Here is a 25,028-nt window from a genome sequence, read left to right as displayed (position 1 = left end):
ATTTTCACTGTTGGGGGCACGGGTTTGATCCATGGTTGGGGAACTAATAGGATCTCGCATGCTGCATGGCACAGCCGAAAAAAAAAAAGAAAAAAAAAAAGTTAAATACTGAGAAATAGTAGATCTAATTTGAATGAAATCTTTAAAAAAAATCATTTTAAAAACTGAAGTATAGTTAATTTACAATGTTGTGTTAGTTTCAGGTGTACAGCAAAGTGATTCAGTTTTTATATATTTATAGTCTTTTTCAGATTCTTTTCTATTATAGGTTATCACAAGATACTGAATACAGTTCCCTATGCTGTACAATAGATCCTTGTTGTTTATCTGTTTTATATATAGTAATGTGTATACATGAATCCCAGACTCCTAAATTCCAATCTCCTTCCCCCATCCCCTTTGGTAATCATAAGTTTATTTCCTATGTCTGTACATCTATTACATAAATAAGTTCATTTCTCTTATTTTTTTTAGATTCCACATATAAATGATATCATATGATACCTGTCTTCCTCTGTCTGACCTTCCTGAATATGATAATCCCTTGGTCCATCCGTGCTGCTGCAAACGGCGTTATTTCACTCTTTTTTAAAAAAATACTTATTTGGCAGTCAGGCCTTGGTTGCAGCCTGTGGGGTCTTCGTTGTGACATGCAGGCTCTTTTGCTGTGATGCACAGACTCTATTTGCAGCACGAGGGCTCGGTAGTTGCGGCACAAGGGCTTAACTGCCCCACGTGGCATGTGGGATCTTAGTTCCACAATCAGGGATCGAACCTGCGCCCCCTGCATTGCAAGGAGGATTCTTAACCACTGGACCTCCAGGGAAGTTTCTTCATTGCTTTTTTATGGCTGAGTAATAACAGATCTTCTTTTATATAATGGTTAAAATATCTATATAAATCCATGAAAACAACTGATATCAGTTTACAAGTTTCTTCAAGCTTCACTAACACAGCCAGCTAGTTTCAATTTGGGGGCTGGGGGAAACACCTTGACTTTGAAAACAAATCAATAATACGTGGAACCAACTGATAGAAACACTAGGGTAATTAAGATGAAAAGCAAAAGTAAGACATTCCACTGATCAAATCCTAAAAGCCCTGATCACAGATATACTATATTAGAATCTCATTAGATGTGCAGTTACAAAAGGATAATGAGAGTCCATTTATGTTTGAGTATGAGAGTTACATGCCAACAATTAAGGGAATTATTCCAACTTACTTAAAGATGAAAATCAACCCTGACTTATTGTCCTATTTGAATCCCGATTAGTTATCTCCTACTTACCCTGTGCAGGGTTTTCAACCAGAGAACACATATGGTTTCCAAGTAGAGAGCAAAGAAGTAACTACAGAGACTGCTTAAGGTCTATTTTGAATTCAAAACGTCACTCCAGCCTCCCATAGAGGCTGCTGGTCCTCCATCTTCCCTACAATTCCTAGGTATGTCTGGGATTCTCTTTTGTTTTCCTGCTTTGGGACCTTCTTAATCTGCAGTCTGGATCTGGAAAGCTGAAAGGAAACCTTGCTTCCCCTGTCTCAGCTACTCTTGTGGCTGGAGGATAACACTCCTGGAGTCCAGAACTGGAGCATGAAGTAAGTTTTCACATAGGTACGATGACAAAGGCTAGCTGGCTTACGGAATCAGAAAAACAATGGGCATACAAGGATTATGACTGCTTTCCTGGAATACTAAACTACAATTTATACACTGTTTCGTAGGAAAAATCTATTAAACAACTGCCTTTTGAACTTTTCACACATCAGCTACAGTATACCAATATGTGTTAAAAGATAACACAAGGCCATAAATACTGACAGTAAGTATTACAGAGGTATTAAAAGAGTAAAGCATTCATTGTAAACTTCAGTGATGACCCCAGTAGGTGGGATTTCATTCCTTTAGCAATCCATGCAGGCCCACCAAGTGTGACAGAGGCAGTGAGGATTCACAGACAGATAAAACTCACTATCTCGCTGGAAAGGCCATCACAAGAACAGGCTGTACAATCTATTAGAAACTAGGTATTCTGAGATACAAACCATCAATAATCTGGTGAAAGGTCCTGGATACACTGACAAAGAAGTGACATCTGAGTTCCACTTTACAGGATAAGGAGGTCTGTGGCAAGCAGTGAGAGGAAAAAGAACATCCCAGGTGAAAGTAATAGCAAGGAATTTTGCAGATGCCAAAGGTGGGTAAACTGGAATGTGGTAGGAGATTTACACTAAAAAACTAAGCTCGAGACAGACCATGAAACAGGAATGAATTAGGCGGGCTTTAGATAGTCTTACACCTGGAGTCTCCTCTCAGCCCAAGACTATCGACAATCAAAATATGACATACGTGTTAGAGACATAGTTTCAGTGCAGTTTAATCACAATAATATATAGAACCCACTTATAATCAATAAAATATAAAGATAATTTAACAATTATTGGTCTAAATTAGCACAAATCTTTAAAAATCAATTTTAATAGAGGATAATTATAAAACAGTATGAAAATATGCTAGGTATGTCGCCTATCAGAGTATGTTATAATTGACTACTTACCTGTGCATCTTCTCTACTGAACTTTAAGATCTATGAGGGGAAAGACAGTTTTCCTAGGGTATCTTCTATACTATGGTATTTCTTAGAGCTGGCTCACAGTAGAAGCTATATATATATACATATATATATATTTACTGAAGTAAAATGAGTGAAAGTATTGCTGAACTACTAATACATATATAGCTGATAGGACTGTAAATCTTACTCTTTCAGAAAGCAGTATAGTGACAGCCTTAAAATTTTCCTACTATTTGGCTTAATCTTTCCATTTCTGAGATTCTATTCTGAAAAAACAATACTAAACCTAAAAAAATGCAATGTTTGCAAAAAGATGTTTATCACAGCAATATTTAAGACAGTAAGACACTGAAAACGCTTTGACTTGGTTCTGACGAGGGAAAGGGTTAAGTAAACAAATACTATGTTCCACTTACTGGTTTATTAAATCCCCATTAAAGATGATGCCTAGAAAACATTATAACAACTTTGAAAACATGCTTATTTTCCAATATAAGACCAATTTTTTGGGGGGGTGGGGTATATACAGTATGGTCAAAACACAAAGCAGCAAAATGTACATACTATAAGACCCTACCAAAAACTTAAAAGAGCAGAAAGCATAGAGCAAAACAGTAAAAAAACAAAAACGAAACTATGGAGTTTGGAGTTAGAAGAGGAGGTTTAAAATTACAGGCATTGGGCCTTGAATAAATTGGTACTTAATTTTTTCACTGATGTCTGTGTGTATGTGTGTTAGTTGGTCAGTCGTGTCCGATTCTTTGCGACCCCATGGACTGTAGCCCACCAGGCTCCTCTGTCCATGGAATTCTCCAGGCAAGAATACTGGAGTGGGTTGCCATTGCCTTCTCCCGACCGAGGAATCGAATTCGGGTCTCCCACATTGCAGGCAGATTCTTTACCATCTGAGCCACCAGGGAAGGCCCTCTTCATTCATAAAACATGTATAATAAGAGTATCTATCATATAGATTATTGCAAGGATCAACTGAAATAATGTTGCATAAACCTTTAGCATAGTTCCTCACACTTTATGTGCACTCAATAAATGACTGATGTTAAAATAATTTTAGAAAAATACAAAGAAATACAAAAACAAATTCTTTAATAGCAGTAATAAATTACGTTGGTTGGAATGAATATGGGTTTTTTTTTTTTTTTTAAGATCCCTCGAGGCTTGCGGGATCTGAGTTCCGAAATCAGGGAAGGAACCCAGGCCCTCAGTAGTGAAAGCACAGAGTCCTAACCACTGGGCTGCCAAGGAATTTCTCTGAATATGGTTTGTTTACTTGTTTTGGTTTACTTTTCTAAATTTTCTAAGGTGTCCAAAATAGACTTACATTACTTTCATAATGGAAACAAAACAAACATCAAATTCTTATTCCCAAAGCACTATAATATTTTACCCAATTTATATAATAAAGTTTTGAAAAAAAAGTTTTCATGTGAAGATATAGCTATGTTATTCTAACATTTTAGCCAGCTTACCCCTCTATGGAAATAATTAATTTAACATATTGCTTTTGAAAACAATTTTTTTTCACCTCAGCTTTCATTTCCTTGAGAAAATCGTCTTACATGAAACAAAAATCCTATCTATGGGTGTATATGGATTTTTCAAATCATATAGATAAATGAATTTCAAAAATGGGAATAGCCTACAATACTAAATGAAAATGTCTATTTTATAATGGTAAGTAAAGAAAAATAAACAAAATTATATATACAGTAAAACTTCAACTATGTTTCCTAATTTCCTTTGGGTGTTATGAGTTCAAATGACATTTTCCTCATTTTCTAAAATTCCAACCCTGAGTTTGTATCATTTTTATAGTATAAATTTATAATATAAATTTTCATTTAAGGGCAGAAGAATTGATTAAAACAATCTGACCACCCCATACTGATAGAGCAAATGGCTTTACTTTCCATTTCATTCTAGGCATGTAAAAACTGTATCAAGTTTATTGTATACTGAAAATTTATTAATTTCAATGTTTGACACTTAAGACATTAAAATAGGGTGACCACTATGAAGAAATACATTACTTAAAAACTGTTCCCCACAAGCAGCCATACCAAATGTAAGGGTTCCACAAAGACAGCAGGTTGATTTAAGCATTCTAACAGCTGTAATAGAGCCTCTATCCTAAGAGTATTGAAATAAGACCTTCAAAAATGCTAGCCTCACTCCACTGGTGGCAGGAGTATAAACTAGTACAGCTATTCTTGGGGGCAATGGCAACATCTGCCAGACTTTCAGATGCATACATCCTTTGATCCCATCACTTATAGGAATTTGCCCCACAAAAACACTTGTACAAGTACCTGTAGAATGATGTTCACTTAGCACTGTTTGAGATAAGGAATAAGAGATTCGGCCTAAAAATCCATTAGTAGAGAACTGGGGTTCACTGTATCATAGTACATGGGCACAACAGAATATTGTAGTTGTTTAAATGCATAAGGAAGAATTGCATATACCCAGAAAGTATCTATGTTATGCAAAAAAAAACCATAAATTGCCAACACATCACACAAATACATACTTGAACATGTGTAGAGCATTTCTAGAAGAATACCAAAGAAATAGTTAAGAGAAATAACTTAGAAGGAGTCAGACTGAGGAGTTTGGGAAGTGGGTTTTTCTAATATTTTATTTGATATTCATGTATTTTATTTGATTTTTTTAAAATCATGAGATTATATTTTAAAACATCAAAAATAATTAGTAGAAAACATACTAGCCTTATTTCGGGTTCCCTGGTGGCTCAGATGGTAAAGAATCCACCCGAAATCCAGGAGACCTGGGGTAGATCCTTGGGTTGGGAAGATCCCCTGGAGGAGGGCATGGCAACCGACTCCAGTATTCTTGCCTGGAGACTCCCCAGGGACAGAGGAGCCTGGTGGGCTACAGTTCATGGGGTCGCAAAGAATTGGACATGACTGAGTGACTAAGCACAACACTAGCCTTAATTACAGAATTTCCAGATTTTATGTTCTTTAAAAGCAAGTGTGTGTTGAGCTGATCTTTGATGAAGAGAAATCTGAACAGAAGAACATGGCCAGCTGGAACTGGTGAGAAATAAGTAAAGTTCATATAACTATAGTCTTCAAAACACAGTCCTACAAAAAGGAAGGTTTTTGCCTTTTAGATGACAACTGCATTAACTGTACATCCAGTAGATGACACAGACCCTGTCACCTCCAGGAAAACTTTTCGAGACACCAAAAATAAGTAACGGCTCATTTCTCTTTCTCTAAGACTCCTAGAGCATTTTGTTGGCATCTTTACTCAGGAGCTATCCCTATGTCTCTCAAATTACTTAGGTATATAACCTATCTTCTACTAAAACGGAACCTCTATAGGGTAGATATGATTTCTTATTCACCACATACATGTTAACATAGACCCTGAATAAATCAGAAGCCAGTTGAATTGAATGGCAGGCTTATACCTTTTTTCATGAGGAAGCTGCAATGCATTTACATTTTAAAAAAATCTTTTAAAACAAATTTTAAACTTACCTGGCATGATCCACTTTATGTGCATTTTTCTTTACTTTAGTTGGAGAATCAATTTTTACTCCAAAGCTTCTAAGTTGCTTAAGAGTTGCATTAAGAACACATTCTTTGTCCACCGATCCTGAATCATGTATTTTTTTCTTAGTATGGTAAACATTCTGGTTTTTGGTGCACTCATGACTAATAATAACTGCTTTGGTAGATGGCTCCTCGGTTACTTTGGGGGAGGTATTCGGTAGGTGGTTCCCTTGACTCTGATGAAAGAAGAAAAAGGACATATTTGAAAATCACTATTAGGAAACAAAAATACAAATAATACTGTTAAGTAATGCCAGAGTAAAAAATTATCTTGCCAAATTCTACAAAGTATCAAGTACATTTGCCAAGTTTTATGGAATTTTTATAAAAGAAGTCCATTCTAATGAATGAAAATCCTAGAGAAAACTTAGAATGTTTGTTCAGAACTTGTTCATTTTAAAGCCAACAGATTTAAAATCATATGAGTAATATTTCAAGTATTTTCAAGGATTTATTGTGAAATCTTTATAAACAAAAGTTTAAAACCATGCTTTCATTTGAAAAAGGATAATGTTTTAGGGTTTTAAGTATAACCTTTATGTTACTTTCAGAATTTGACTCCTCTTTTCTCACTTTGAATGAAAATGACCTATAAATCTGCCTTCCTGACTTTAAAGCATATTTCATTCCCTGGAGCACACGCACCAGTGTAGGACCTAGCAGGCAAATAACAAATCTGTGTTAACTGATGAATACTTAGGGCCCTATGAAGTATGTTTAATTAGTCTTCAATTATAAATGGAGAAATCAAGTGTTCTAAAATCTACAATTTGATTGTAAGTGACAGCCACGGTCATTTGGCCTCCAAGTCCCAGTTTACATTTTACAATATTGTGCTGGTTTCTGCCACACATCAACTCCTTTTTACTGTGTGCTGCTTTGCTTACAGTACTGCTCATTCTTTAGTTGTTTGTTACTGGTATGCATGTGTTATCTCCCTTAAGTTTTCAAAGGCAGAGACTGTCATGTTCATCTTTATATTACCCACTTTACTCAGTTCATTTTCTTAGACTAAGCTAAGTATTCCATAAAAATCTGCTTATATGAGCTGAAACAGCAAATATTATCAAAAATATTCTATTACTCTCCAATTTGCAAACCTCCTGCAAACTCTTGCTTATTTTTTCTGGTACTAACTTCGAACTTGAATTAGGGGAAAATCTTTTCCTAGCAAGGTCCCCATCAGTTTAAAGATGGGAAAGGCTAAACTAGTGTACCTTAGACTAAATCACCATCTCACAAAAGACAGAATGCTTTCCATTTTCTTACCAGCACATCCTGGAATAGTTGCTGGCTATCTGATGGTTGATGAGGCAAGGGCTGCATGACTTGCTCGGTTTTGGGTTCCCCTGATGTTCCAGAGCTATTAGTGGCACCCTCTGTTGGTCCACTCTGGAAGCACATGCTTACACACTCTGCTTGCAGGGGATTCGGAAAGAATACAGGTACATCAGGTTCTTTTCTCTCAAGTGAAGAAGAGCTGCTTGAAAGGACATATATAAAGTAACTGTTAGTTAATTCTGTTATTTTGTTTTACAACAACAACAAAACAAACAGAAATCTTAAATGGTTTATTAAAACAAAAACAATTCCTTATTATACCAGTCAAAGCTCTCTGAAATTTGGTAGTCAACCTGGCTTTTCAGCCAGTCCCTTTCAGTCAATGCTCCCTGTTTTATTTTATCTTCTGAACAAATTGGATTACGAACAATACTCTGAATTCTTCTGCCCATAAATTTTGTCTACTATGCAATAGTTCTCAATCTTAACTACACCATCAATATTACTTGTAAAGTTTTTAAAAACACAACTGGTTGGACTTCTCCCCACAGAGATTCTCAACTGGTGGAGCACCCCAATTTACTGTATTTTCAAATGCCCTGGAGCCAAGAGTTACTGTTCTAATGCTTTTAAATTGGCATACTCTTATCAAAATCCTATCCACTGTTCAAGGGACATTTTAAAAGTTTACTTCCTCTATGATGTTCTAAAACGTTAACTGGATATGTCCTCTTGCTTCTTTCAACCTCCATTAGCACTTTCTTTTATCTCTTAGGTCACATATAAAAATGTGAAGTTGCTCAGTCGTGTCCAACTCTTTGCGACCCCATGGACTATAGTCCGCCAGGCTCCTCAGTCCATGGGGAATCCTCCAGGCAAGAACATTGGAGTGGGTTGCCATTTTCTTCTCCAGGGGATCTTCCCAACCCAGGGATCGAACTTGGGTCTCCCATGTTGCAGGCAGTCTATCTTCTGTGCCACCAGGGAAGATATACTCTCATTTATAATAAAGGTTTATGTGTGTTCATTATATCTTGGGCAAATATCTTAATCTCTCTGGGCCTCAGCTTCCTCATTCATAAAATGGGAAAAACAGCATCCACCTCCCTGGGTTGAAAGACAGAAGACAGGACTAAAGGAGATGCACAGTACCAGATAAACCTAGTGGTGGATCTATAATTGCTAGTTTTCCTCATCTGCTGCTATCCCCTTACTTCCTAAATAGCACATTGAACCTTCATCTTCAATCATGTTAACTGATTTCACATTAATGAAGACATCAAAACTCAAATGAAGCAGCAGAAAGCCAGGCTTCAGAGATTTTATGGCTTCTGGGGAAAGTACTTGTACCAAGCAGGATTTTTATCATGCAAACATCTGCAAAGCTCTTTATTTTTTAAAGAGAGTTCACGTCAGTCACCAAGTTAGACTTATTCTACCTTTAGCTAAATGATGACAATTAATTTTTAAGGTACTAATTCTGGTACTAATCTATGTGTTTTACATATATTAACTCATCTAATCTTTACAACAATCCTGAGATAGGTACTTTCACTGTCTCCACCTATAGAAAAGAAAACAGAAGCATTCAGAAATTATGAGACCTGCCCATGGTCACACAGTTGTGATTTCAATCCAGGCAGTTTGGATTCCATGCTCTTAATCACTCTGCTATATTGCCTTTTCAAGAATTTAAAAATACCTGTTTTGGTGTCTAATCTACCAAACAAAAGCAAAAGCTAAAAATTCCAGAAGAAAAGAACTAAAACATTAACAATTTCAAATTTAAAAAAATTTTTTAAGATGATTCTAATATGGCAAGTATTAGCAGGTATGTCCAAAGCCTGGCTTCTTAAAAAAAAGAAAAAGTATTGTGTCAAAAATAAGTCTGTGGATATCACACATGGCTCTTCCCTGGGAAAAAGCAACTTGCAACATATATGCTGCAAGTCAAAAAATCTACCTTTCACAAACTGCTTTAACATTAGACTAATCCAGCAAGACATCCAAAGGGGACAGGGGACTCAGGTGGCCAGGTGCCATGTATGAACACTCAGCAGCACGAACCACAGCATGAATCAGACCAGATGTTTGGGAAGAATCCTAGAAAAGCGCCAAAACCACCATACACAACACTGGAGATGCTATTAAATCCGAATCATATACTATGCGGAACAAAGATCAGACTTACATCTAGTTATATGTTGGAATCCACAGAGGTGGTTAATCGCCCTGAAAAAGCAATTAATTGCATTCTATCAGCTAACTCAGATCTGTTTCTGAAGTTATTGGAGATTTTTAAAGTTCTACTTTCAGAGGGAAAAACTAATCCTTGAAAGTAGTCTACAATTTACAAAAGGAAATACAGATAGAACAAGCGTGGATAACCACAGGGAGAACAAATAAGGATAACCACAGTTCATGTCTCTTTGTTCTCATTTTCTATAACTATTCCAAGTGAAATGTGAACTTATCTTGGGGGCTTACCCCAAACTGCTCTTCCTATCACCTAACATCTATGAAGTAGCTGATATGGCGAACTAGATACTGGTTCAAGTCCTAAAGGTACAGAAATGAGTATGATCCACAACCTGTAGGAATTCAATCTCGTGGGGGTTGAGACAGGTATACAGATCTTTTTAATATACTGTGGTACATATTATGAATACTTAATTGAATTGTAAGGTTAAAACATACTCTCTACTGAGCAAAGCAGATAAATATTTCTGGTTTTCTGGAAGGGTATGTTTGTTGTTCTAATCATTATTGTAAGCAGATGATTTAAAATATCAAATATTACCAAAAGGCTTAAAATTTTAAAAAGTAATCAACTGCCTGCCCATGCCACCCCTACCACTGAATTCACCTATTTTAAAACTATTTCGTGTGATATTACACTGTGGTATTTTAACCCACCTTATTCCTTTACATTCAAAATGTATCCTACACCTGATCCCTGCCACCACTTCCAATTCCCAGGCACCTTCATCTCACTTGGTCCTCAGTCTACTAACCAATCTCCTTCTAACCTTAACCCCCGTCAGTTCACTTGCCACAAAACAGCTGGAATGGCCTTTAAAAAACAAAAATGATCATACCACTACGTCATTTAAAATCCTCCCTGATGCTAATGGACACAGACTATATTCAGAACTTCTACATCCTACAAAGCCCTACATAATCTGAAGGCTTCTTTCACCATCTTACTTAATATACCCACTTCACTCCCATGCCACTATCCTAGTTACACTCCACTTGGTCACCCTGGTTTATTTTCTTCAGGCAGTGGTCTTTATATGAAATTATATGTTTCCTGCTGATGCGGTTATTGTCTCCAGAACTCATGGAAATTCCATGAAGTCAGGAGCTTTGTCTGACCTACTGCTCAATTTCTAGGGCTTAGTTTTTTGGCAGCATATACCAGAAGCTCAAAGAATATTTGCTGAATTTGTTTACAAATTTGCAAAGGATCTGAATTACTTCAGAATCCTTATTTTTTTTAATAGAAAATTTCACAATGAAAAACTTCAAACACAAGAGAGTTTAACAAATCACTATGTACAATCAGTTTTAAAAATTATCTACTCAGAGTCTATCTTACTTCAGCTCTACCCTTTACCATTTCATCCTCATTAGCCTACTGAGTATATCTTGAATAACAGGGTACATCTCTCAGAAATAAAGACTCTGTTATTATGCACATATAATTGAGTATGTAAAGCTTTATAAAAATTTAAAAAATTCAGGACCCTGGCTCCATCTGGGACCTAGTGTCAGACTCTCCAGTGAGGCCTGACATACGTATTTCTGATCTGCAACTGTTCTGGTTCAGACTGTTTTATACATCCAATGACTGACATCTGGGAATGGGCATAGAAGGCTCAGAATCATCTTTTACAAGGAATTCCCTGGCATTTCAGTGGTTAGACGTCTAGTGGTTAAGACTCCATGGTTCCACTGCAAGGAGCATAGGTTAGATCCCTGGTGGGGGAAACTAAGATCCCATATGACTAGTGGTGCAGCCAAAGAACTATCTGTTACACAGGAATCACATTAGGAAAGACACCATGAGAATACTTTTACAAAACAAACTGTTCCTGAGTTAGAATACCAGAGGAATATTAGAATTTAAAAAGAAAAAAAGATGATGAATACTGAATCAAAGAGATCTTACTTGGATACACAAAGTTGCTGATTAAATTCTTCTTCCACAGCAACGTTACTCTCTTCAAAACTGGGAATATCAACCGCTTTTAACGAAGATGCACTACCTGGAGTACTTATGACTTCATTATTAATATCAACAGAAAAATTCATGTCCTCACTGGAGATCTTGGTATCATCTTGCCTCAGCTGAGATTCAGGCTCTTGATTGTCACCTGCCGCATTCCAAAACAAGCTGGCACCTGGAGAATAGATGATTTAACAGATGCAGAAACAGACAATTATAGAAAATAATTCTCTGACTAACTTTTGTTAAGTAACATTAGCTATATTAACACAATTACCTAGAACTGTTTTCAGATTATATTTTCTCAGAAATGCCATGAAGAAATAAATGACAAGCGAAGAGAGGAAACTGAGTACAAAGGGAAAGAGGACCTTTCAGGCCCTGACTCTTCAAGAGGTGTGGCTCTCATGACGGGTTTTACCTGTCAAGGTTCTGAATATGATTTGGAGTATATATGTGTTTTGAAAACTGCTGTTCTGAAAAACAGGAGAAAATATATAAAATGCAAATCCCTGGGCTCTTTGATTTTGATTCTTAAACACAATCTTTATGAGACTATATTAGGGTTATATCAGATATACGTAATATAAGGCAAGTAAAAATAAAATATTTCCCAAATTTAATAGATCATTTGCACAATTATTTCATGTATTATTATTTGCTTGCTGATTTTCTTTAAATCAACTCACTGTTTTACCGAGCTACATCATTTCTGTGAAATCATAAATTTTTATGTGCTGCTGCTACTGCTAAGTCATTTCAGTTGTGTCCGACTCTGTGCGACCCCATAGATGGCAGCCCACCAGGCTCCCCCGTCCCTGGGATTCTCCAGGCAAGAACACTGGAGTGGGTTGCCATTCCCTTCTCCAGTGCATGAAAGTGAAAAGTGAAAGTGAAGTGGCTCAGTCTTGTCTGACCATCAGCAACCCCATGGACTGCAGCCTTCCAGGCTCCTCCGTCCATGGGATTTTCCAGGCAAGAGTACTGGAGTGGAGTGCCATTGCCTTCTCCGTTTTATGTGCTAGTTATATTTTTTTCTAATACTTAAAGGAATAAATATATCTACACAGTATAAAATAGTAATCTGTATACTACACCAAATCATCTTTTGAATCTGAGAGATAAGCATTCCACATTTTGAGAAATATTGCGATACATACATGATTTAAAGAAATAAAGTTAAAACCAAAGACTAAATTCAAGTCAAAATTGTCTCCACTTTGAGCATCAGCTTGGGCGATTTTATAAACATAAATTCATAAAAAGGATGATTTATTTTTGTATTCACTAAGCATTTTAAAAAATCCCTGGTCAGGGATCTAAGATTCTGCAAGCCACACAGCATAGCGCTCCCCAAAAACAAAAGGACAATTTAGAAAAGTTATATAAGTGCTGCTACTCTTCCTGAACACCACCATTGTATACCCTTAGGAATTAAGTATTATCATAGAGAGCCATTTAATTCAAATGACTAATAATTCATTTTTCTGCATATAAGTCAAAGCTCTAAATATGACTGTATGAGGCTTCAAAATATTTGAAATATACATCATGCTTGAAAACTCGTTTCAAATAATTTCAGGATATCAGTTTGATTTAGGCATCAGGTTAGGTAATGAGATACAATTCAATAAAAGTTTACAGTCTAGTGACAGATACAGATGATGAACAACTGGAATATAGTAAGTACAGCACTTCACAAGAGGACATAGAAGGAAACTGCACTTTTTGGTTTATCTCACAATACTCCTTTACCACCACTCTCTACAACACACATATGCAGGAAACTGTCATCCTTGCAATTAACAAAGATGGGACTCCAGCAGATATATCCCTATTACATGTTTCTCAATCCCCTTATAATCCAAACTAGACCATTCAGGTTCTCTGCATTTTGAAGTTGAAACTGAAGGATCATAATGTGGTTTGTGTACAGGAGTAGAACTGTATAAAAGAAACTCTGGGGCTCTGGGTGAGCTGTATTTTAAAATGTAAAGCAGTGAAGACTCCAGATAGAGTTGATAAAACAGCCATGTGTAATAACTGGATACTCCAATGATTCCTAGTTTCTACGTCTAGTTTTTCTCTGAAGTCCAGCCCAATTCTTGGCCTTGGTTTTCATGAAACATCCCCATATCCTTCCAGTAAATTCCCCCTCCTTGTTTAGTTCAAAGTTGCTTATGTTACTTGCCGCTAAAAAAATCTTAACTGAGTAATACCTGAATTTGACTTCTAAACGTACAGGAGGTTCCTGCTACCCTCCCTCATTGCTGCACTCTTCATGAAGTTTAGATAACATCTGGGTACAGATAAAGAATACAGCGATCTGTCTTCCTTGTTAATGTTCTCTCTCAAATTTGTATTCTCCAGGCTCAAGCCCTCGTCTGTTACTTTCACAATGTCATCAATCCACTCCACTCTCCTAACATTTGAGTATTACTAGCTACATTTCCAAAATGGCTCAATCTGAACAGATATTTAGACTGAACTCATCTCCTCTCCTCTGCTTCTCTAACTTGCCTCCCTCTGTCATCCAAGCTCAAAATCATGAAGTAACTTTCATTTTCACCTTTAATAAATGTTTAATTTTGGAATAATTCTAGATTCAGAGAAGATAAAACAGAGAGTTACTGTGTATTCCTCACCCAGTTCTCCCTGTTGTTAACATCTTACATTATCATAGCACGTTTTTCAAAATCAAGAAAACAGTGTTGGTACATTACTATTAACTAAAACTCCAGACTTTGGATTTCACGAATTTTTCCACTAATGATGTCTTTCTGTTTCAGTATCCAATCCAGGATAATCACACAGCATTTAACTAAAGTAACTTGAATCTTCCAACTGCCATATCCAATTAGTTTGGATCTACTAATTGGATCTTAGTCTTATCAACACTGTGCATGACTCTTCCTCTTCAGTCTTACAACCACCAGCCTATATATTAGACATCTTGCTAGATACTGAACACACAAAAATGTTCTTAAAGATCTCACAGTCTGATTGTGAGGAAATACGTAAACACATAGATCTCATTTATATTACTGATTTTTTAAAAGGCCTTCTATTTTGCTTACAAGATGAAACAGACACGGCTTTGTGAAAGACGTAGTAACAGCTCTCCGTGACATAGTAATGGGTAGAGTACTAGACAACTCAGAACTCTGTTGTTTCTCTGAGCCCGTAATTTTTCTACCAATCTGTTCTGCCATCTCTCAGTTCCACCAAGATCCTACATTCCCTTCAAGGCCCAGAATCAATAACACTGCATGGATGAAACCTTCCCTGATCCCCTAAACCACAGATGACTTCTCTCATTAGAACTGGGTCCAGCTTGGAAAAGCAGCAAAAACAAACAACACATTACGTTATGTGGTTTCCAATCTGTTTTCAGGTAGAGTTTTATTTCATAAAGAGTAAAATCATACAAAGAGTTAAGTTACACACCCATCACCTTGGTTTAAATTCTATGTGTACTATGTACAAATTAAGAAAAATGAAATTACCTGTGCTCACAGCAATGCTTACACTTTTTCTCATGTGCAAAGCAGGGGGAGACTGTGCTTCCATGGAAACCAACTCCATTTGTCTTGCAGCTTGCGTTGTGTCTTCAACAGTGGTTGTCTTAGGGGAACAGGGCTGCAGAGACTGTGCTTCTAACAAACGCTGAATCTGTATCAATTAAAAACACTTTTTATGTATGTTTATGACAGTGAAGTAATCAACCAAACTGACAGAAGAGTTTAAAAATGAATTACAAAGTGCTCCAGTTATAAATAACTGACTTTTAACTATATTTTCTCACATTGCAACTAGATTATATCATAAAATTTATTCAATGCTGAAAATCATTGTCATTAGTTATTAAGAAGCATTTACATGGGCTACCTATTAAAAGTAAAAACACAGGTGCTTAGATCAACATTCATAAATTGATACTCGTGGAGAAAAGCCTTAATGTTAACACTCTGACATTTTATTTCTATTTCATTTATGAATCAAAAGTAAGATAGAGGGGATTCTCTAATTCTACATACCAAATGTGAAAAATTTTTTTACACAAGATTCATTTTATAAAGGTCACCCAGAATTGTCCATGTTTGGTCATGCTGAAACTGGAAATATTAGTAACAATCTCTAACACTGAGTGCTTCCTGTTTACAAGACATTACAATAAGAGCTTTTATGTATGATTTTTACAACTACCCTGTGAATATGTACTACTAGCAAGCACAGTTTACACACAAAAAACCTGAGGCAATATAAATAAAGTTACTTGCCCAGGTCATATAATTAACAAGTAGCAAAGCTGAAGTTCAAGCACCAAAAGCTTCCCCTCCTACCATAAAATTTATCCCTTTATAAAAGGGGGTGGGAGGGATGCTCAAGAGGAAAGGAATATATAGCTATGACCGATTCATGTTATACAGCTGAAACCAATACAACATTATAAAGTAATTAGCCTCCAATTTAAAAGAAAAAAAAAAAACAACTTATTCCTGTAAAGTATACAATTCCATAGTTTTTAGTGTATTCCCAAAGTCTGTGGAGAAGGCAATGGCACCCCACTCCAGTACTCTTGCCTGGAGAAGCCTGGTGGGCTGCAGTCCATGGGGTCGCGAAGAGTCGGACATGACTGAGTGACTTCACTTTCACTTTTCACTTTTATGCATTGGAGAAGGAAATGGCAACCCACTCCAGTGTTCTTGCCTGGAGAATCCCAGGGATGGGGGAACCTCATGGGCTGCCATCTATGGGGTCGCACAGAGTCGGACACGACTGAAGCGACTTAGCAGCAGCAAAGTCTGCATCCATCACCACCATCTAACTCTACAACATTTTCATTAACCTTTGCAAAATCTTTGTACCCACTAGCGGTCACTCTCCATGGCTCCAGAATCTAGCCTCTGGCAACCACTCATCTACTTTCTATCTCTATATGTATGTGTGCGCTAAGTCACCTCAGTCATGTCCAACTCTTTGCAACCCTATGGACTGTAGACTACCAGCCTCCTCTGTCCAAGGGATTCTCCAGAGAATACTGGAGTGGGTTTCCATGCTCTCCTCCAGGGGATCTTCCCAACCAAGGGATCAAACTCACATCTCTTCTGTCTCCTGCTTTGACAGGCAGGTTCTTTACCACTAGTGCACCTGAGAAGCCACTGTATCTCTGTAGATGTGCCTATTCTAGACATTTGATAGAAATGAAACCAAACAACACGTGGCCTTATATCTTGCTTTTTTTATTTTCATAACATTTTCAAAGTTCATCTGTGCTGTAGTACCTATCAGGACTTCATTCCTTTTGATGATTGAAATATTCCCTTATATATATAATGACACATTTGTGTTCATCTATTCATCAGTTGATGGACTTTGGATTGTTTTCACCCTTGGCTATTATAAACAGTGTTGCTATAAACGTGTGTAAAAGTTTTTGTGTGGTCATATTTTTTCATTTCTCTTGGATATACACCTAGGAGTGGAAAAGCCTCCTCTTTTAAGCACGTAATCATGTTTCCCTATAAGTTACACTTTGTATTCAACTCATCTCTTTAATTTTAGCAGATTAATTTTATTAAGTTAAGAAGGTTGCCATTTCTTTCTCCAGGTGTCTTCCCAACCCAGGGATCGAACCTGGGTCTCCTGCATTGCAGGCAGATGCTTTACCATCTGAGCCAGTAGGGAAGCCCATAAGTTACACTGCTGTATTCAACTCATCTCATTAATTTTAGCAGATTAACTTTATTAATACAGGAAAATAAGTATTATCAATAAATTATTGACATCAGTAGAAATATAACCTGCATTAATAATACAAAAAGGCATATGTACTTATAGTGGTTCAGAGCATGGACTTTAGTGTCATGAGGACATAACTTAACTCCTACTCTGTTACCTTTTGGAAAAGCTATTTAGCCACTGTGAGATTCAATATTACCTAAAACTAAGGTAGTTGTAAGGACTAAGAGACAAATAAGATAATTGTAATTTGCTGATTGTTTACTAAAGCTTCATCCTACACTAAGCACTTTAGATAGATAGACAGATGTGTGTGTGTGTACATATACACATATAAATTCATTTAACCATCAGATCTACATATATTAATAACACCAATCATTATTCCCAATTTACAGCTGAGAAAAGTGAGGTTTAGAGAAACTGCATAGGAAATACTTGACAAGACATTTACTACAAAGTTATAGAGATTAAACTAAATGGTAGTAGTGCTGGAATAGATAGGCAGATCAATGGAGAGTACAGTATAGAAATAGATACAAACACATGATGCTTTCATTATAAAATAAAAACTACATTTTAAAATCATTAACAAAAAGATATATTATTCAGTAAATATATGGAGTCAGTCATCTAAGGATAAAAAGAAAAAAATATTTTATCTAGTGTAACAAAATAAAATAAAGCAATAAATAAAACCCTGATTGTTGCTGTTTAGTCGCTAAGTCATATCTGACTCTTTTGCAACTCCATGGACTGTAGCCTGCCAGGCTCCTTCCATCCATGGGGTTTCCCAGGCAAGAGTAATGGAGTGGGTTGCCATTTCCTTATTCAAATCCTCATTTTCCTAATGTGTAAAACATCAGGGACTAGAATCCAGTTTCCAGGGTCTCTTCTAATTCTGACATTCTGCAATTCTACTTCATAAACTATAGTTACTGAAGAGTTGCCAGTTACTTTTTAAAAATTCAAGAATTTAAGAGAAGAAAGCTAGCAAACCTGTGCCTGAAGAAGTCGCAGCTGTCTGTCTTGCTCTGTGATGAACCTATATGCATCTGGAGACAGCCCCATCATTCCATCATCTGACCCCGTCTTGGGTGTGTGCACACATACTGCACAAGGCCACGGGTTACAGAAGTCCACGTGTGGAGGCAGTCTTGCCACAGGTGATGGTTCTGCATTGCTGTGGGAAGAACAACCCCCCGTGTTTCCCTGAGATCTCACGGCTATAGGACTACTTGAAGAAAAGAATGCATTATGGTACTGAGCTGGACATCCACTTGGATGGAATAATGAATGTTTTTGAAGGGTTTCAGACTTGAGGTCTTGAACAGATCCTACTGTATTCATTCCTTGCCAAGAATTTATTGGACTATACTGAATATGGCCATGATGCTGACAACAACTGCAAACATTTGTGGAATAGTAAGACGGTGGCGGGGGAGTAGGTATTTGAAATTCCATCGGTCTTCCTGAATTATGGGGTGAAAAAACAAAATTGTGTGGGTGGGACTGGGGGGCAAGAGAAGACTGCTTGGAATTAAATGTGGAGGATCTTACAGGATACTCTTCTTTGTGTACATTTGCAGCAGAAACTGTTTGAAGCTTTTCAGATGTATCTGAAGATAGTCCATTAAAAGGGGGCTTACTACTGTTCCTGATATGAGAGTTCCCTTTCTTGCAGGTAGTCAGCTGTCTTACTTTGCAGTGTCTCAAAGGAGCAGTGTCTAGGTTTAATTGATTTGGTAGCCCTCTGAAGGAAGGCTCTCCAGCTTCTGCTTCTGGTCTGTGTTTCTCATCACAAAGTTGGGGTTGTGACTGCTCAAGGTGCTCAGAATGGTTAATCAACAAAGGAGGATTTTCATTATTCACCATTTCCAATGGGTTAGGCACAGGGGTTGGTTCTATGGAGTTTCCATCCAACACAAGTGAAAGTTCAGGAACTGATGGCTGGATCTTAGAAACCTATAAGTGGGAAAGAAATGAAAGAAGAAAAAGTACCTTTCAGGAGAATGATATATGCTTCATTTTCCTTAAGCTAGTATTTTCCAAATTGTATCCAGTTATTTATTAAAAAGTGCTGATTATTTAGACAGTTGACAAATATCTGCTGGGCATCTTCTATGTGCTAGTACCAGAAACACAACTGTGAACAAAATAAATAAGGTCTTTGCCCTCACAAACTTATTTAACAATGAAACTCTTTTCACTGGAACACCAATTGACGTTGCTTAGATTACAGAAATCAAATTGGGAAGCAGACTTTTTTTACCCTCTCTGCAAAAACAAAAAAATTATCAGACCAGATGCTTCAATACATCTAGTAAAGAATCATGTTTTTTCATCTTAATAAGAAAGGGTCTTCCAGTAAGTATTTCAAAATATCATACTAAGTGAAATTATTCACTGCTATTCTTTTTATTGATATCAACTAAAAGAGCTGGAGGAGAGCCAAAAAAGAGTAAGTAAAGTACTCGCTGTGGTGAATTTGGTTATAATATTAATTTAAGAAAACTTTCTCATTCCTTTTACTTGTAATAAGTAATTAGTCCAATTAAGACAGAACAATTCTAAAATAACCCACTAATTCGCCTCAATAAAAAAAATTATGATGGGTTGTTAGCAATCTCCAAAAGCAAGTAGAATGTTTTCTCAAAATATGGTGATAAGAAACAATGTCGAGTTCTAGTGATAGTATAGAATGTTGAGTCTACATGGGTTAAAAGCACCAGATTCTGAAATGAAGCCTCTTAAACTACTAGTCTACCAAATCCTAAACTTCCTGAATTCCAGCTTTACTACTTCCTAGTTATAAAATCCTAGGGAGCTAACTTAATCTCTTTTCCTTGGTTTTCTCTGGAAACACTATACTTACTTATTACAATATGTGTACATATTTATATATATTATTACATATGATAATTAAATGTACCTGTGAGGAATATACGGTATTTATCTTTATATATTATTGAGTGCTTTAACATGAAGAGACTTTTAGGTTTCTAACTGCAAAGGTGAGTTCTAAGACCAGTGATACCTTCTGACTCACTGGATGAGGACTAGGAATTGGTCTTGGAGAAACATCTTCATCTTCAACACCAGAGTCATGATCATTCGTTGGCATTTTCCCTGGAGGTAACTTCTGGCAAGAGCTAAAGAACAGAGGGGAGAAAAAGTAAGTCTTCAGTAATCAGTATTCATTTGTTCTTTCTTTCTTTAAAAAAAAAACTGGAACACTTCATGAATTTGCATGTCACAGTTGCACAGAGGCCATGCTAATCTTCTCTGTATCATTCCAATTTTAGTATATGTGCCACTGAAGTGAGCACTCTTCTTTCATTTTGAAGCTGAACAAGGTCCTTTAATTAGACACAGTAGTGTCTTGATCACTTAATTTAGTATCTGACAACCACAAAGTATTTTATTTTTCAAGCCAGTGTCAGATGAGCAGGAAAGTTGAGCCAGTCAGACTCATGCTTAATAATTTATCCCCTTCTCCTGACCATGGCAAGTTTAACCCACTTATTCTTTTAACTTATTTTTTTAATTAAAGTATAGTTGAATTACAATGTTGTGTTAATTACTGTTGTACAGCTAAGTGACTCAGTTATACATAGATACATACACATTCTTTTTCATATTCTTTTCCACTATATATTCAATATCAATTGAATATCTTTGCCTGTGCTACACAGTAGGACTGTGTTGTTTACCCATTCTGTATATACCCGTTTGCACCTGCTAATCCCAAACTCCCAATTCAGCCCTCTCCAACCCACTTGCCCCTTGGCGAGCACCAGTCTATTCTCTATGTCCCTGATTCTGTTTCTGTTTCACAGATAGATTCATTTATTTCATATTTTAGATTCCACATATACCATATGGTATGTGCCTTTTTCTTTTTGATTTACTTCACTTAGTATGATCATCTCTAGTTGCATCCAAAACCCAGTTATTCTTAAGTCATAATAAAGCAAATTATAGAGCATTTTCTGATTAACCACTTTAAGGAGCATAGAAATACATAAGATATTGAATTTACCATAAAAAAATCTATCATCTGATGAAGGAGATGTATACTCACTATATTAAACATATTACATTAAACACTCACTGTGTTAGAAAAATCAAGTAAGGAATTACATTTTCCTATGTACTTATATCTGTTACGGTAAACTACTCTAAGACTAACTGAAGTACCTCCTTCCATTTAGTCAGTTGTAGTTATTGTGGCACAAGTATTGTGCCTCAATAGAAAAAGTTTTGAGTGTTGGTACTGAACTTCAAATGCTGAAATTAGAGTTTAAGACTAAGATTTGAAAGACTATATACATCAAGTTTTTGTGCATCAAAGACATTACTTTGCCAACAAAGTTCCGTCTAATCAAGGCTATGGTTTTTCCAGTGGTCAGGTATGGATGTGCGAGTTGGACTGTGAAGAAAGCAGAGCGCTGAAGAATTGATGCTTTTGAACTGTGGTGTTGGAGAAGACTCTTGAGAGTCCCTTGGACTGCAAGGAGATCCAACCAGTCCATTCTAAAGGAGATCAGCCCTGGGTGTTCTTTGGAATGATGCTAAAGCTGAAACTCCAATACTTTGGCCACCTCATGCGAAGAGTTGACTCATTGGAAAAGACTTTGATGCTGGGAGGGATTGGGGACAGGAGGAAAAGGGGACGACAGAGGATGAGATGGCTGGATGGCATCACCAACTCGATGGACGTGAGTTTGAGTGAACTCCGGGAGTTGGTGATGGACAGGGAGGCCTGGCGTTGCAAAGAGTCGGATACGACTGAGCGACTGAACTGAACTGAAACTAAATAAAATCTCAATAAGATGAAGTAGGGAAGATGACAGAAAAGCCAGAAGGAACCTAAGAGAGTTTAGACATTAATGGAATTTTGAAGAAAGGGTCCTGTCTCCGTAGTAGGCTGAACAACAGAAACCCTTAGGCAGATGTGGAAGATCTGACAGCAGAACAGACCTTTGTCCCAAACCCTGGTAGTCTGGAAAGGCAAACACAGAGTTCTTTCTGTGCCAAGGTGCTGCAATGAAACAATCCCACAAAGCTCTCCTGCCATACCCAAGAAGGACATGGAGAATACAGAATGACATTTCATATGCCTCCGCGCAGCATGGACAAGACACAGAGAACCAGTGACCTGAACAGGTTAAAGAGGTTGCAGCAGGAACCTGCACAAACCGACTGTCAAAGATCAGATGCAAAAGAAAACATCTCAGTAGATGGGCAAGTGGTGTGGGTAGATGAGAATCACGTCACCCCCCATCACCAGTAGTGGCTGTTAGTCGCTCAGTCATTTCTGACTCTTTGTGACCGCATGGAAGCTAGTCCACCTGTAGGGGAACCCGGTGGGCTACAGTCCATGGAATTCTCTAGGCAAGAATATTGGAGTGGGTTGCCGTTCCCTTCTCCAGGGGATCTTCCCAACCCAGGGACTGAACCCAGGTCTTCTGCATTGACAGGCGGATTCTTTACTGTCTGAGCCACCAGGGAAGCATAGGGCATAGCATTAGTCCCCTCTAAATTACATGAAACCTCAGAGGAAACAGGATAAACAGACCTTGAATTGATTGAAATTTGGCTTCCATAACTGTGCATAATGAAGAGGGGCTCAAAATGGAAATTAAGTACATTACTTTTTTAATTTTTGCCATGCCACATGGCTTGTGGATCTTAGTTCCCTGATCAGGGATCGAACCTAGGCCTCAGCAGTGAAAGTGCTGAGTCCTAACCACTGAAACACCAGGGAATTCCCCCAACTACTGTTAAAAAGAAAACAAGTGGGCACAGTTTCAATCCCTAGTTGGGGAACTAAGATCCCATATCCCGTGTGGTACAGCCAAAAATTAAAAAAAATTCACTGTGAGTTTTTTTTAGCACTCAAACAAAAATAAAAAACTTGACATACAATTGCAACAAAAGTTATCTAGGGATAAACATTTTACAAAAATTCAAATCTAAAAATGACTGATCCTTATCTAAGCTTTGGTCAGAGCTGAAAACAGACATTGTTTTTCAACAATGTTAAAGAAATTACCAAGCGTCCCCTTAACTTGGCTTTTTCTTCCATAAACATTCAATAAAATCTTGAAAAAAGCTTTAAACCTTCAGTCAATGGTGGTGTTCCTGCAAGTCTATAAGAATATAGTTTTCTGGTGACCCAGCCTGTTTCAAGGATAACTTAAAATGCCCAAAGATAGAGCTTACTTCAGACATCTTTCTAATCCCCAGAATCTGTGAATACGTTAGTGAACAAGGAAAAAGGGAGTTTACAGATATCCTTAAGGTAAAGAATCTTGAGATGTGGAGATTATCCTAGACGATCAGATGAGTTCAATGTAAACACAATGGTCCTTATAAGATGGAGTCAAGATAAGAGTCAGGGAAGGAGATGTGAGGACAGAAACAGAAGTCAGAGAGAGAGATTTGAAGATGCTATGCTGCTAGCTTTGAAGGTGGAGTAAGGGCCCACCAGACAACAAGGAATGCAGGTGGCCTCTAGAAGCTGGAAGAAGGAACGTGGATTTACCACTGAAACTTCTGAAGACAATGCAGCCCTACCATCACTTTAATTTTAGCCGCAAAGGCCCATTTTGGACTCCTGACTCCTAGAACTAGAAGGTGATAAATTTGTATTATCTGACGTCACTAGGTGTGTGGTAATTTGTTAGACTAGCAATAACAAATCTCTCTATGCACTAGTTGGTTCTATTTCTTTGGAGAACCCTAATACAAAGGGAGTATTTACTTTACCACAAAAGTAGAAATTGGACCCAAAAAGTCACAAGCCATTATTTAATATTCTCCAAGTGCATTTACTTTAAAAGTTTTCTGTTTTAGGTAGAGGAGTTATTTTTATAGCAGGAGTTATTTTTATAGTAGTTTATCTGATAGCCCTAGGTTTAATACTGCAAGGAAGGGAAGACAGAAGGCAAACTACACAAAAACAGGATATTTCTTCTTAAGTAAGATAATTTCTTGACAAATACTTTTGTTCCTCTATGTAATAAATCAAGTCAAATGAGAACCACATTAGAGTTGTTACTTCATTAAAATTATCATCCAACTTACAAATATGAAGGAATACATTTAAAGTAAGGACACCTGTGGTATAAGATTTACAAACAGTTCCCTCAGAAATAACTGGGGACTTACTTTAATTATTAAAAACTAATCAAAGTAATAAAAAAAGTATGATAATAAAAACATCTTTTACCTCTTAATTGAAAGATTCTTAGAAACTTTTTTAAAAAACTCTCTTTCTGCATTCTGGTCTTCAGCACTCAGTTCAAAACAGACGGGATTTTTGTCAGAAGGTTCAACATTCTGAAATAAAGTAGGTCATCCTTTGAGATGTGACTTAAATAAACACCAGAGAATACTATGTAGATGAAAAGTAGCTCTGAAACACTGGGTGGGAAGGGGAATGATGATTTCTGTAACTGTAATCTTTCTTTAAAAAAATATTTTTTTAATTGAGATATAATTGACATAACATTATAATACTTTCAGGTATACAACATGATTCGATATTTGAATATATTGTGAAACACCCACCACAATTAAGTCTAGTAA

The 25,028-nt window shown here is 36.9% G+C and overlaps 1 protein-coding gene and 3 non-coding genes across 4 annotated transcripts in view; all 4 read right to left on the bottom strand.

Moving 5' to 3' along the window:
* The window catches only part of STIL (STIL centriolar assembly protein), a 53,465-nt gene that overhangs the window by 3,680 nt on the left and 24,757 nt on the right, over positions 1-25,028 (bottom strand). Inside the window, exons 10-16 of the mRNA XM_040231227.1 lie at positions 24,670-24,779; positions 20,470-20,584; positions 18,432-19,397; positions 15,197-15,362; positions 11,634-11,865; positions 7,448-7,658; positions 6,104-6,354 (exon numbers count right to left, since the gene is read on the bottom strand). Coding sequence (XP_040087161.1) covers positions 6,104-6,354; positions 7,448-7,658; positions 11,634-11,865; positions 15,197-15,362; positions 18,432-19,397; positions 20,470-20,584; positions 24,670-24,779 — 2,051 coding nt within the window. The remainder of the gene's footprint in view (positions 1-6,103; positions 6,355-7,447; positions 7,659-11,633; positions 11,866-15,196; positions 15,363-18,431; positions 19,398-20,469; positions 20,585-24,669; positions 24,780-25,028) is intronic.
* TRNAC-GCA lies at positions 17,307-17,378 on the bottom strand. Its single transcript has one exon. It is a non-coding gene; the product is annotated as a tRNA-Cys (tRNA).
* LOC120857183 lies at positions 20,655-20,761 on the bottom strand. Its single transcript, XR_005719640.1, has one exon. It is a non-coding gene; the product is annotated as a U6 spliceosomal RNA (small nuclear RNA).
* Positions 23,131-23,202, bottom strand: TRNAE-UUC. Its single transcript has one exon. It is a non-coding gene; the product is annotated as a tRNA-Glu (tRNA).

Source organism: Oryx dammah, unplaced genomic scaffold, assembly GCF_014754425.2.
Source record: "Oryx dammah isolate SB20612 unplaced genomic scaffold, SCBI_Odam_1.1 HiC_scaffold_28, whole genome shotgun sequence".
NCBI classification, from domain to species: Eukaryota; Metazoa; Chordata; class Mammalia; order Artiodactyla; family Bovidae; genus Oryx; species Oryx dammah.
This window is presented reverse-complemented; position numbering and strand designations above follow the sequence as displayed.